The sequence below is a fragment of the Anarhichas minor genome, unplaced genomic scaffold, assembly GCF_050575085.1.
Source record: "Anarhichas minor isolate MPS153535 unplaced genomic scaffold, ASM5057508v1 ptg000007l, whole genome shotgun sequence".
In the NCBI taxonomy this organism is placed as follows: Eukaryota; Metazoa; Chordata; class Actinopteri; order Perciformes; family Anarhichadidae; genus Anarhichas; species Anarhichas minor.
The window spans coordinates 5,675,001-5,687,581 of record NW_027466453.1 but is presented as its reverse complement, the minus strand read 5'-3'; the positions used below and the strand labels follow the sequence as shown (position 1 = coordinate 5,687,581).

Below are 12,581 nucleotides of genomic sequence, written 5' to 3'. Positions count from 1 at the left end.
CGGGTGAGTTGGGATGAATCCGCGAGAGACTGTTCGAGCACGTCGGCTGCGTGACATCCTCAAGTGGATCGCAAACAACCCGTGCAGCCCCGCATACTCTTTGGACTTGTGTGTGCTTGTCCAGGCAGGTACGAGAATGTAACCAGTCGGGCGTGTTCTTAACCAAGTATACGACTGTAACGGCACACACGAGGGTCAAACACATCTCCCCAGGGTGTACGTACCTCTGAGGGGATGTCCCAGGCGAGCCTCTGGGGAGACGGTAGCGAGCGGTCCACGTCGCCTTTACAGTGCCCGTCCTCGGTGTAGCCCAGCTGGAAGGCGTCTGTGGCCAGGGTGTACTGGGAAGAGACATGCTCGTGTTAACATACAAATATATACTTACACAAAATACAACTGAAATGACCCTAACCCATTCATTTTCTCTATGAGGAACTTTCATTTTGTGTTGCTTTTAGTCGTCTGCGAAAAAAAACTGGTTGCGTTTCTGAGCACCAGATTCCCTTTCGAAAACCTCTAATTTTGCAGCAGCAGGGTCCGACAGTCCGCCCCTGTGCAGTCCTGGTTCTGATGATCCCGTGCCTCCCTTCAGCCCCAGCTATACGGCCTGGGCCTCCGAGAATAACCATGAAGAAATAGCCAGTTTTCTCACCAACGGTCTCGTTTACTTTAGCCAGTCACATAGGAGGCATCAGTATTCAGTTTCATAAGCAGTTAAAAAGTTCCTCACATTAACTTTAAATGTCACTTTCCTTCATTTTGTCACGTATACGTGGACACAGAAAGGTCACAGCTGAGCTGTCTTCATGGACACACAATCCACGCGTTTCCTGTACGTGCTTCTTTTCATCGTAAACTACCGACAATGGAATTAATTACTACATTTCCCCACGTAGCTGGTAACTCGGTATCGCAAGAAAAAAAGAGAAGAAAATTCCACTCAGATCTCAGCAGAAGTGCTTCACCGCAGTAGGCCTGAAAATGTAGCAGTTGTATTGCCTGATTAGCGCTTCAGCGGGCCCACACGGGGGGCCTTTCCATAACTCAGGCACCCACACCATTACCAGTGGACATGTGATGCATTTGTACACACAATGAGACCACAGATGTTCTCCCCATCAGTGTACGAGGTGCATCATTCCAGATGTTTTGCCGGTTTCCACACCGTAGTGCCGCCGCCATATTTCATTCAGCTGTGCGTTTGATTGTTGGACTGACAAAACATGCAGTAGCTGAAGTATATATTTTCTTATTCTGGCATTCCAAAATATATATATGGCTCACTCCAGCTGCTGCGTAGAGTGGGAGTAATTTGAGAATGAGCAGCTGTGGTGTTGGCCGCAGAATCATTAATAATTTAGAATCCTTCTTTAAACACATCCACTTCTCGGAAACGGCTCTCTAGCTCTGGCAGTGTTTCACTGTTTCACTCCTCTGACTCATGAGAAACAGTCCAATTGGATCAATGCTAGTAAGTAGGGACACACATTTGTGAGACAATCAAAATCCCCAGAACACACACGAACACACACACACACACGAGAACACGAACCTCCCAAAGATGAGCCACTGTCGGTGCGTCCGCCCAGGAGTGCTCTGCATTCAGTCCACTCTTCCCGTTCTTGTAGATCACAATGGAGAAGGATTTATCAAACCACCTGAGGGGCGACAGCAGAGAAAGGGAGGAAAGAGAATCTTGAGAAAAAAACAGCTATGAATTTAAGAAACACACAAAAAAATAGATGCAGAAGGGTAAGTACAATGTAACACTGCTACAAACACAGGGGATTGGCAGTGCTTCCTATAGGCAGAGTAGATTGATAACGCCTTGCACAGGTTGGCTACAATGATTTTCAACATCGACTATTAAACCGTCAGAACCCTGAGCAGCTTCGGGGCCTTCCCGTCACATTCTACTCACCGTGGCTTTGTTTCTCACTGCAGTATGTTAAGTCCTGCACCTCTAAAACAGCAGAACCACAGATAGAAGTAGAGAGAACTCAAACATGTCTTTTGTGCAGTATGGCATTCAAAACAAATTGACTTGCCTTTGGAGTCAGCCTAGTCGTTATTAAAAAGGAGAGCAGCTCTGTCGTTATAAGCAGTGGTGTATAAAGTACTCAAAAGCCATACTTGAGTAAAAGTAAAGATACCTTACTGGAAAACTACTCCAGTAAAAGTAAAAAGTCACCTATTAGAATACTATTTGAGTAAAAGTCTTAAAGTATCTGATATTTATTGTACTTAAGTATCAAAAGTAATTTTCTGATATTAAATGTACTTAAGTATTGAAAGTAAAAGTACAAGTAAATGCTGTTAATAAAAAAGCTAAGGGTCAGAATTTTGAGAATTATGAAGTTTATTCTTTTAAGTGCTGTGGCACCATGACCAAGGACATGGAGCTGTGTTGAACATAATTGTGTTGGCTGTGATCCATCCAGGAGCAACAATGTTCAACATAATATATTGTACATAAGTATATGTGGTATATTTTCAGGTCTTACACAATACAGAGAAGACCCCAAGTGACATTTGTCTTAGATGAAAACCAGATGTGCAGGAGACCAGGGGCAGAAGGGGGATGTGTAGAATGAGGAGGCCACATACATTCTCTTACGTTCCGCCCAGATGTAAACATAACATGTACCCTATATAAAGATGAAGCGAGAGCCCTAGAGGGAGGGACTTTTTCGGATTCGACTTGATTCGTAATGGCATGTGTGGATTCGTAATGGCATGTGTTGCTTGTTTGTATTAAACTTTATTATACCAGCAAGAACAGTGTCCACGGAGCATCCTTCCTCATCACTTCAACAGAACTGTCGCATGCAAGATACGACATAGATGGCGGCACGAACAAGATCGGAAGTGGCCTGGCAGTTTCCTACGACGACTTCACATACGGTGAGCTCTCTCGATTGAATGCTGGTCATTAATTGGGGCTGTTATGTGGAATTGTTATGTGGAGTTGCTTGGACACACCGTAAATTAAGAACCTTCTTGTTATGGACATGTCCTGTTGATTTGATGTTTAAAGTGAGGCTCCGTGCTAAATTTAATGAAAAAAAAAAAGGGGGGAAGATATAAAAAGTGAAGGAAAAGAAATAGTTTAGAATAGCTTCATGGTAACGATAAAGTGGGCTAAATAGTATCGTGCAAGATTAAGGAAGAGGGGCCCTCAACTTCTTAACGGTAAGACACATGCATATTAGTCACTGCGTAACGATGGCTCTGACATAGTCCGGAATTAAGTTAGAAAAACCTGGATCCAGGTAATTTGAATAAATAAATGTAAAAGGTTAAAGGAAAGAGTGATAAGGAAATAAAGGAAATGATCATATGATTGAGCCGCAAATCAGATAGGTAGAGCCCTCAAGTGTAGGAGCGTAGTACGGGCCGCGTAAAACCTGAAACGACATCTTATGGTCAGTTTAATAACTGGAGAGTGTAAATTCACAAATTCGATTGACTGTTACCACTCTGACATTTGTTGACGAACGGTGTCTGATGCAGCCTCTCATCGAATATTTACACCTCAGAGGTAGCATAAATTTTATTAAAAGGAAAAAGGTAATAGCGGCAAAAAGCATGCTGTGTGAATGAAGGCTAAGAGAATGTGTGTGTGTGTTTACTTTGGGATTGAGCAGAGAGAGAGAATGGGTGTGCGTAGAAGGCTAAGAGAATGCGTGTGTGTGTTTACTTTGGGATTGAGCAGAGAGAGAGAATGGGTGTGCGTAGAAGTGCTGAAAATATGTGTGTGTGAAACTTAGCTGCTGATGTGTTCCAGATGTGTACTGTAAAAATGCATAGGATGAGAATAGATGCGTTAAAAGAAAGAAAAAACATATTATGATTGAATAAACGTACATAGGTGGTGATTTTAGAACGGGACATTTAATAATTTGAAAGGACAGATATGTGGCCCGATGTATTGTATAAAACAATGAGCTTCGTTTGAGAAGACGTAATGAATTGAACGAGTCAGTAAATAAAACATGAGCTCTTCTTAAAAGGGACGTAAAATAACAAATGAGCTGTTAAATGCACAATGAACTTCGTTTAAGAAGGGTAGAGTTTGACCCCCCCCCCTCACTCGTCTCAAAATTCCCTCCAGATGGAGGTCGGAATGTGGGAATGGAAAGGCGTTCGGTGATGATAAAACTCTCTTGGGAGATACAGAGAATTTCTTTGCCATTTGAACTGTTTGGGTTCAGTTGGAGTTCACTAAATGCTACAATGTTTAGGGAAGGGGTTCAAGTTAGGAATAATATTCATGTATGCTGTTAACGGGACCGAAGGGGTTCATAAGAGACTAAATCATTGCCTGTTTCTTGTCTGTTATGTCATTTACGGTGAATGAGAATTGACAAGGGGAGGCAAGGAAGTGGACGGCACATCACGGAGTGTGGCTGGCTGACGTCCACGGGGAGGCTTACGTTTCAATCTACTAAAGGCCGGTACAAATTTATCTACAGACTCTTTAGCAGTCGTAGGTAATATTGATGGTACACATATAAACCTGCTTTCAATTATAAGCCTAAGAGGATACTGACCTGCTCCTATACACATGAAATAATACATGCTCTAGGCAGATAGGAGAAATAAATAAATAAATAAATAAATAGAAAACTTGGCAACTGATTGACCAGTTAATGCATTTAATTAATTAATGGCATATGATTGTTTGGTCTAACCTCTGCTGACAATTGCAGATGTCCATTTTTGTTATTGTGCGTGGTTTGTTCTGATCTGTGCTGTGGTGTACATCAATATGGTGACTGTCTGATGATTTGAGCTGAATATTGGATAATTGATTAATTTGTTAATTTGTTGATTGATTGGTTAATTGGTTAATTGGATAATTGGATAATTGGATAATTGGATACTTTGTTAATTGGTTGATTGGTTAATTTGATAATTTGAGAATTGGTTAATTGAAGGGGGAAGTAATCTAAATAGCCTTGAGTAGTTTTAATTGTAGCAATTAATTCTTAAAGTACAATAACGGAACCTAAGAGGAAGTCATTATAATGGGGAAAAAGAACACTAAAAATCCAAAAGTAATCACTCCTGTTGAAGTGGTACAGAAGAATAATCCTTTAATTAGAGGCATCGCAAACATTGCAAAAATATCGGAAAAATGGCATAAACGCTGGCCTGAAATTGACCAACCATGGCCAGTGGAGGCGACTCTTAACCCAGATGTAATTAAAATAATGCTGGTACTTGTATCAACATACAAGGCAGAGCAAAAGAAGGGAAAAAAAAGAGGAGAAAACGCAAGGAGAAGAGGCAAGTGGAGCTTGGCATTCTCCAGTTGTTTGAAAAAGAGAGGACAGAGAGCAAACGAAGAGGGAACGTACAGAGAAGGAGCAGAAAGAAAAGGAGAAGAGAGAGAAAGCACAAAAGACAGGGAGAGAAGAGAGTATGAGAAAGAGCGAAAAGAGAGAGAGCTGAAAGAGAGGGATAGAAGGAAAGGGAGCAGAGAGAGAAGGAGAAACAGGATAGAGAGCAAAGTGAAAAAGAGATACAGGAGAGAGAGCAGAGAGAGAGGGAGAAGGAGAGAACAGATAAAGAGAGAGAAAAGAGAGAAAGGGAGTGTATAGGAAAAAGGATGAAATGCCAAACGAGAGTGTTCACCAATTATTGATGACAACAGAGACTGAAGCTTCTACAGTATGTTGGATCGGAAATCTTAATGAAGATTTTCTTGAGCCAGTTAAGTTGTGGGAAAAGTTTATCATCGTAAATATGCCCGACGCGAAGCTTCCAGAGTATCCATTTCACTGCACGCTCAAGTATTTCAAAAAAGATGCTCAAGCATACGCAGAAGAATGGTTGAGTCGACAACCAAAACAAGTTCAACTAAATTCGGGCTGTATAATTTTGGGACCACAAGGAGCAGCTATGAAGATACACAGAAATGAATATTTGGACAAAGAGTTTGATATCGAGAAGAGTGTGCCACATGTGACCTTGTGGGTGTGTGAAGAACATACGCCGAAGCAAGTGGGAGAAATGATGGCGGAGGCAGAAGAAGCTGTTTTTACACCAGTAACAGAGAATCTTGCCATCTGGAAGAGCGAGGATCAGAGGTTCATTAAGATCATGATCTCTGCTCAAGGACAAGGACAGCCACATGCTGTGAGAATGACACATGAGCCAATCTGTAGTACTAAGATGGACTCAAACTCAAGGAGAGAAGAGATGCTACAACAAGTTCCAGAATGTTTGTGGGCTCGGCATAGTACTGATATTGGTCTTGTGAAGTCAGCTCAACCAGTAAGAGTTGAACTCCGACCAGGAGTCAAACCACCTTGGAAGAACCAGTATCCACTGAGTGAAGAGGCAATCCGAGGAATTGAACCCCAGATTGAAGGACTTTTGAAGGCGGGTGTTTTAAGAATAACACAGGACCCGCAGAGCAACACGCCTTTGTTGCCAATAAAGAAGCCAGATAATTCATATCGCCTGACACATGATTTAAGAGCGGTCAATGAAGTGGTGGTTGATTTTCAAGCAGAAGTACCGGATCCACATACTTTGTGAGCCCAACTTCCGCCAAATGCGACACATTTCAGTGTTAGATTTATGTGGTGCGTTTTTCAGTGTTCCACTTAGTAGGGAAAGCCAAAGCTTTTTCGGGTTCACGTACAATGGACAATCTTATGAGTATGAGAGACTGCCACAAGGGTTCAAACATAGTCCTCACATTTTCAATAAAATAGTGAAAGACGATTTGGAGGGAATAGAGCAGGTATTAACAAGTAATGTAATTCAATATGTGGACGACATCATCATTTGTTCACCAGATGAGGAGACATGTCATAAGGACTCAACTAAATTGCTACAAATACTAGCAGAGAAGGGTCACAAGGCCTCTCTGAAGAAACTGCAGTATTGTAAGGAGAAGGTAACTTATTTGGGTCAAACAATAACGCAGGGACATAGAAGCATCTCTGAGAGTCATGTGGAGGCTATTCGCAAGGCTCCAAAACCCAGAACAGTTCGAGAGATGATGACATTTCTTGGTATTGCAGGATATTCTTCAGCATGGGTTGAGGATTATGCTAGCTTGACAGGGCCTTTGAGAGCTATGATTAAAGATACTGGGAATGCTAAACTACACTGTAATCTGTCCTTTACACGATGGCCTTTTGGCATTTGAAACGAAAAAAAAAAAAAAGCCAAGTTCTTATGTAGAGAGGTCATAAGCAGGTGGGGACTTCCAGATCGAATATCCTCAGACAATGGGAAAGAGTTTGTGGATAAGACGGTGAAATTGATTTTGCAAAAACTTGGAATTAAACAACGTCTGGGTGCAGTCTATCATCCGCAAAGTCAAGGGATGTGCGAAAGAATGAATGGTGTTCTGAAGAATCGTTACAACAGTGACGACATCTGTGGCACCTACGACATTTGTAAACATAACGCGGACATCTAATATGACATCTAGGACGTTTAAGGATGTGATTAATGCAACCCAGAAGCTAATATCAAAAATAGAGCCTAGCGTGAACAACAGTAATGACATGGTTGAAGTTAGAGAACAAAGGATGGAAGAGAATCATGTAGAGACATCCATGACAGCTCAGAGGACTATTTCAAACGTAGATAATAACTTTGGTGACTCTGATCAGGCACCAGAGTACATGATGGATCAATACCATACAGTACAAAAGAGGGACACTAAATGGAAGGCATTGCAGTGTTAGTTCAGATTTTGGTAGCGCTCGTTCTGTCGTTGTGTGTGATGTTTTGTTTTTGTACGCTGTTGTTGACCTTTGCAAAGGCAATGATAATTAGATGGGTTGGAGTTGTGCTACCCGGCGATCAAACTCTGATGCCATTATTACACGAAGCTGACACGGACAGGGATGAGGATGACGCAATAAAGATCGAAGTGGTGGAGGAATATCCATTTTGAATATCTCATGATTATAATCCTATTATTTACCTCTGTTATTGCTTGCGTAGTTTGTAGTGTTGATTTTGTTTTGCTCTTTCGAGACTTTGTTTAGTCTCGAAGGGGGGGGTATGGAAACAAATGAACAAAATGATTAATGGACATTATGAGTTATAATCTCACATTTTACTTATAGAAGTGTTATTATTCGGTGTTTGATGTTTTAATGAGTATCTGTTCTGTATGCAAAAGATACTGGCCTTCTTTTCTTTCATTCTAGAACATATTGGGGGAATACCACTGGGAGGGTAATTAATTTAATGCCAGAAATCAGAATTTTCTGGTGGGAGTCAATCAATAAAAATGTCGATTGGATTAATTGCATATATTATAACCAACAGCGTTTTGTAAACTTCACTCGTGATGCCAAAGCAGGACTTCACGAGCAGCTCCTGATCATCTTCGCTGGGATGCTGAAGGACCTGATTGAGTCCAGATGGACTTCTGAAAACATCCGGTGAGATACTGACAATTTGGAAAATTGACAGAGAGAGATTGGTTTGTTTGTTTGTTTTTTGTTTTATAGGGTCAATTTGGGATTTAGAGGTGCATTGTATTAGGAAATATAATTTTTGTCAAGTGAAAAAGGAGCAGACAAGGCTTCTCAGAATTCTTCTCTATCCCTCATTTCGCAGGATGGATCCAGAACTTGACGCAGGACATCCACCACCTGGTCCTCTGCGTTCGCTGCTGCATCCCTTGCATTAGTGAACTTCTACAAGCATAGGGCAATCAGTTAGGTGTAGATGATGTTTATGAACTTGAACTGTTAGCTACTGTTTAGTTGAGGAAATTCACCCTTGGCCCATAAAGGACCATTAGAGAGGGATTGTTTTTCCTGGGAATTTATGAACACACTATGAATAGTGTGTTAGGGGGGATTTGTGGAGAATTTCAGTATTAAACGCATTATTAGTAGGATTTAATAACGCCCCTAGTGGTGAGTAGAAGTGTTACAATAATAAATATGTTAGTCACAATATGTTTCCATATGGAATGTATTATAGGTTTACAATATTCTTACTTATAGAGGATATTATATGTTACAGTATATTAACTCATTGAATGTATTAAATCATAGAAGTATAGTCACTGTAGGTATTAAAACACTAAGAATAGCTTTGAGGGTCAGATAGGGATTCTGAGAGAGGTGTCAGACATGCAGCAGCAAATGGAGGCGACCTCATCGATGGAGGATGGGGCCAGTGGGACGGTCAAATGCCAAGCTGACCAGCAGGACAGAGAGGAGGAGCCAAGATGTTTTGCGAGGAGCCAAGATGTTTTGCTAAGGGATCGATAATGGGAGGGGACAGAATTCAAATGAAGCCAATCACTAATCGCCACGGAGGGTCATTCACACGTTTTATGACAGTATCGGACACTTTCCGACTCTCAGGGGATACAAAAGACAATGTTTTAGGGAGTTTACCTCAGATCACTGCAGCTCTCATTTTCAGCTAACTGGCCGCGCCAGACTGTGAGGAGATGCGTGTATGTGGTCTCTGCTCTCGAGAACATTACTATTGATAGTTAATTCAGTTTGTAAGTGAACTTTGTGTAGTACATTAAATATTGTTTTTAATTTGAACCGGATCTAGCTCATTCTTCTGATGCGCGTGCGCAGTAAGAAGCTCGCAGCAGAAGAGTACCTGCGGCCTGCAGGCTCCTTCATCCTTTGTTCTTAAAAACCTAACACTTGCAAGCTAGGACCACTGATTCACCAAACCTGCTTGCTCGCAGTCTCTGTTCCACCAGTCCCCGACGTTGGTCTCATGATTCATTTTGTTTCTAAAGATAGATTTGATTTTGTAGCGAGTAACGAAGGTTTCAGGGGAAATGTATCGGAGTCAAAGTATCAGTTTTCTTTGCAAAATGTAGTGAAGTATAAGTAAAAGTCAACAGAAATATAAGTAGTAAAGTAAAGTACAGATATCCAAAAAAACGACTTAAGTACAGTAACGAAGTATTTCTACTTCGTTACTATACACCACTGGTTATAAGTAATTTTGAAGCTGCAATCCCACGACCACTCTAGTCAACACACCTGAACAATACTCGTTTCTTCACTGTGGGGAGATGACCAAGGCTCTACACTCCAAACACACTCCTCCCCGTAGGAAAGCTCTCATAGTCACATTTGTTGTTGGCATTGAAACAGCAGAGTCAACAATAGTGAGCTATTTAAACATGTCTGCGGTTGCCGTTCAAGAAAGACTTTGTTTACATACAAGAATGTTCTTTTTTAATTAAATGTCTCTTCCCCCCCCCCCCCCCCCCCCCCACTAAATCCTAACGATACCCACCCCTACTCGCTATACATATCGAACCTTTTACATTTTTACAACCTCCACTTACAAGGGTTCAAAAGGTCGGAGCCAGTTGCTCTGTGAGGCTGCAAATGTTTACATCAGCACAACACAAAGGCTCCATCAGGGGTTATTTGGGGATTTGAAGCCACCCAAAAGCAGGATAACGTATCTCTGGTTGCGATCTCAACGCCCATCAAATTTCTTTCCCCCGCGTGTCCTCGCTCACCTATCGTAACATTTCCCGTGCAGCAGGGACTTGGCGTAGCGGTCCAAGTTCCCCGCCGGGTCCTCCCCCCTCATGCCTTGCTCCTCGTCGTCCAGTGTCACGAAGAAGGCCGCCCTCTCGATGGAGTCCAGCGATCGCTTGTTGATGCCGGAGCTGAAGTGCTGCTCCCTCATCTGGAACCAAGGAACCCTGAGGAGGAGGGGGGGGGGACGACGACACATGGTAACAGTAAAGCTCCATTCATGACTTTGACATTCAAATCCTAAATCAACATTTTTGCATCGTCTATTCTACACATTCGTTCGTTTTAGCCTCTTTAGCTGCGGTCAAATAACAGTTTGCTCTCCCGCTGACACAAAGGGCGGCACGTGATAATGAGATGCAGATCAGCTACATATTCATAGAAAATAAAGATGACTTTTTAGGAACATATATGGAAACACAATTGAAATTGTGCTCCGAGGGAATTATTTTCAGCTTTATGAGCGGCGTTTGTGATAGCTCGTTTCTCTGATGCATTACATCATTTACCAGAATAAGACAAATGTATCAATAATACCACAGGAAACAGATGCACCGTTGGCCACTCTGACTATCTGAGTCACCGATCAGATGATCTTACATCATCCCATCAGCCATGAGGACACACAGCACTTCAAAGCAGCAGCAGGACTCGGGCCACAGGATGTGAGCCATCATTAAGTGAAAGCAGACAACAAATACAGTACATGGGTGCGATTGTTTTTCTTGGATTTTGCTCAGACAGTTAAACGGATTATTATCGCTTCTGTCCATTGACATGAGCACACTCTTGTTTTTGTAAATAATTAGACAAACACACACACACACACACACACACACACACACACACACGCACGCACACACTTCCTTGTCCTTGTCGTCATTCTCCTCGTTACAGAAACGCTTCACTGATACCAGCTCCCTTGCCCGTGTTTGTGCTCTTTTCTTCTGACCCTTCATCACCTTTCCAAAGTACAGTGGACATCAAGAGTGTGTTTAGCAACTAGCAGAGACGCTAACATTGCTCATCTATCACAGAAGGGTTGACAAAGCAATATACGACTTCCACTTTTTCCAAGGAACGTCCCCGGTCACAAGTTGTCTTGCTTTCCTTCTAAATCTTTACTAAAAACAAGAAGTGTGATGAATGTTAACGCTTCAGCAGTTGAGTGTATCTGAAGCCTAATATTTGAACATATACAGTAATATTATGAAGACTTCGTACGGGTTCAGTTCATCTGTAAAGTTCTGGGTACACCTGCAAAATTACAGAGCTACTTAAGCTACAATCTCTGAACCCATCGGCTGTCGGTCTGACGACGGATGAATCTCGGAGGCAAGGGGCTATATTTCTGGGGTTCTGGTGTCGACCGCAGATGTCCGGGGAAAGACTTATTTTCTAGCTCGTTTACAATCTGATTAGCAACTTGAGGTGCGAGACTGAAGTCGATTGTTCCACAAGCGGCCAAGTTAATTCTAAACCAATAAAAAGCTAAATTATCGTCAGACAAAAGCCGGTGCGTTCCCAGATTGCATTTCGGCCAATGCGTTCCGCCTCTTCTGCGCTCCACGTGGACGGTTAACTTGCATTCAACCAAAGCCTGCTTGAACGTGATCGGTCAATACTACACAGACGACAAACCAGAACACTTCCGATGCCAAAATCTTGTCCCGTTGCCTCCAGATTCTCCACGTGAATGCAGAACCTGTTTATAGAGATTACTTCAGCTATAACCAGGAAACAACCTCGGGTCTGAAAAGTGAAGCTTGCATAGTATAGAAGTCTATGAGAAAATGACTCTACTTCTCTCTTGATTTATTACCTCAGTAAACATTGTCTCAATCTCTAGTTTCAAGTCTTCTTCAATACAGCATGATGTTCATTTAGTAAATTATGGTCCATTAAAAATAGTCCATAAAGCAGGGTATGCTTTAGGGCGGGGCTACCTTGCGATTGACGGGTCCCTACCACATCTTTCTAAAAGTTGTCCGTGTTTTTGTCATACAACTTTAGCCTTTCAGTGCGTTTTCAGTTCATGAAAGTTGATTGTAACTTTTT

The 12,581-nt window shown here is 42.0% G+C and overlaps 1 protein-coding gene across 1 annotated transcript in view; it reads right to left on the bottom strand.

Moving 5' to 3' along the window:
* The window catches only part of cpt1a2b (carnitine palmitoyltransferase 1A2b), a 43,473-nt gene that overhangs the window by 12,179 nt on the left and 18,713 nt on the right, over positions 1-12,581 (bottom strand). The window contains exons 11-13 of the mRNA XM_076083458.1: positions 10,502-10,690; positions 1,553-1,658; positions 225-341 (exon numbers count right to left, since the gene is read on the bottom strand). Coding sequence (XP_075939573.1) covers positions 225-341; positions 1,553-1,658; positions 10,502-10,690 — 412 coding nt within the window. The remainder of the gene's footprint in view (positions 1-224; positions 342-1,552; positions 1,659-10,501; positions 10,691-12,581) is intronic.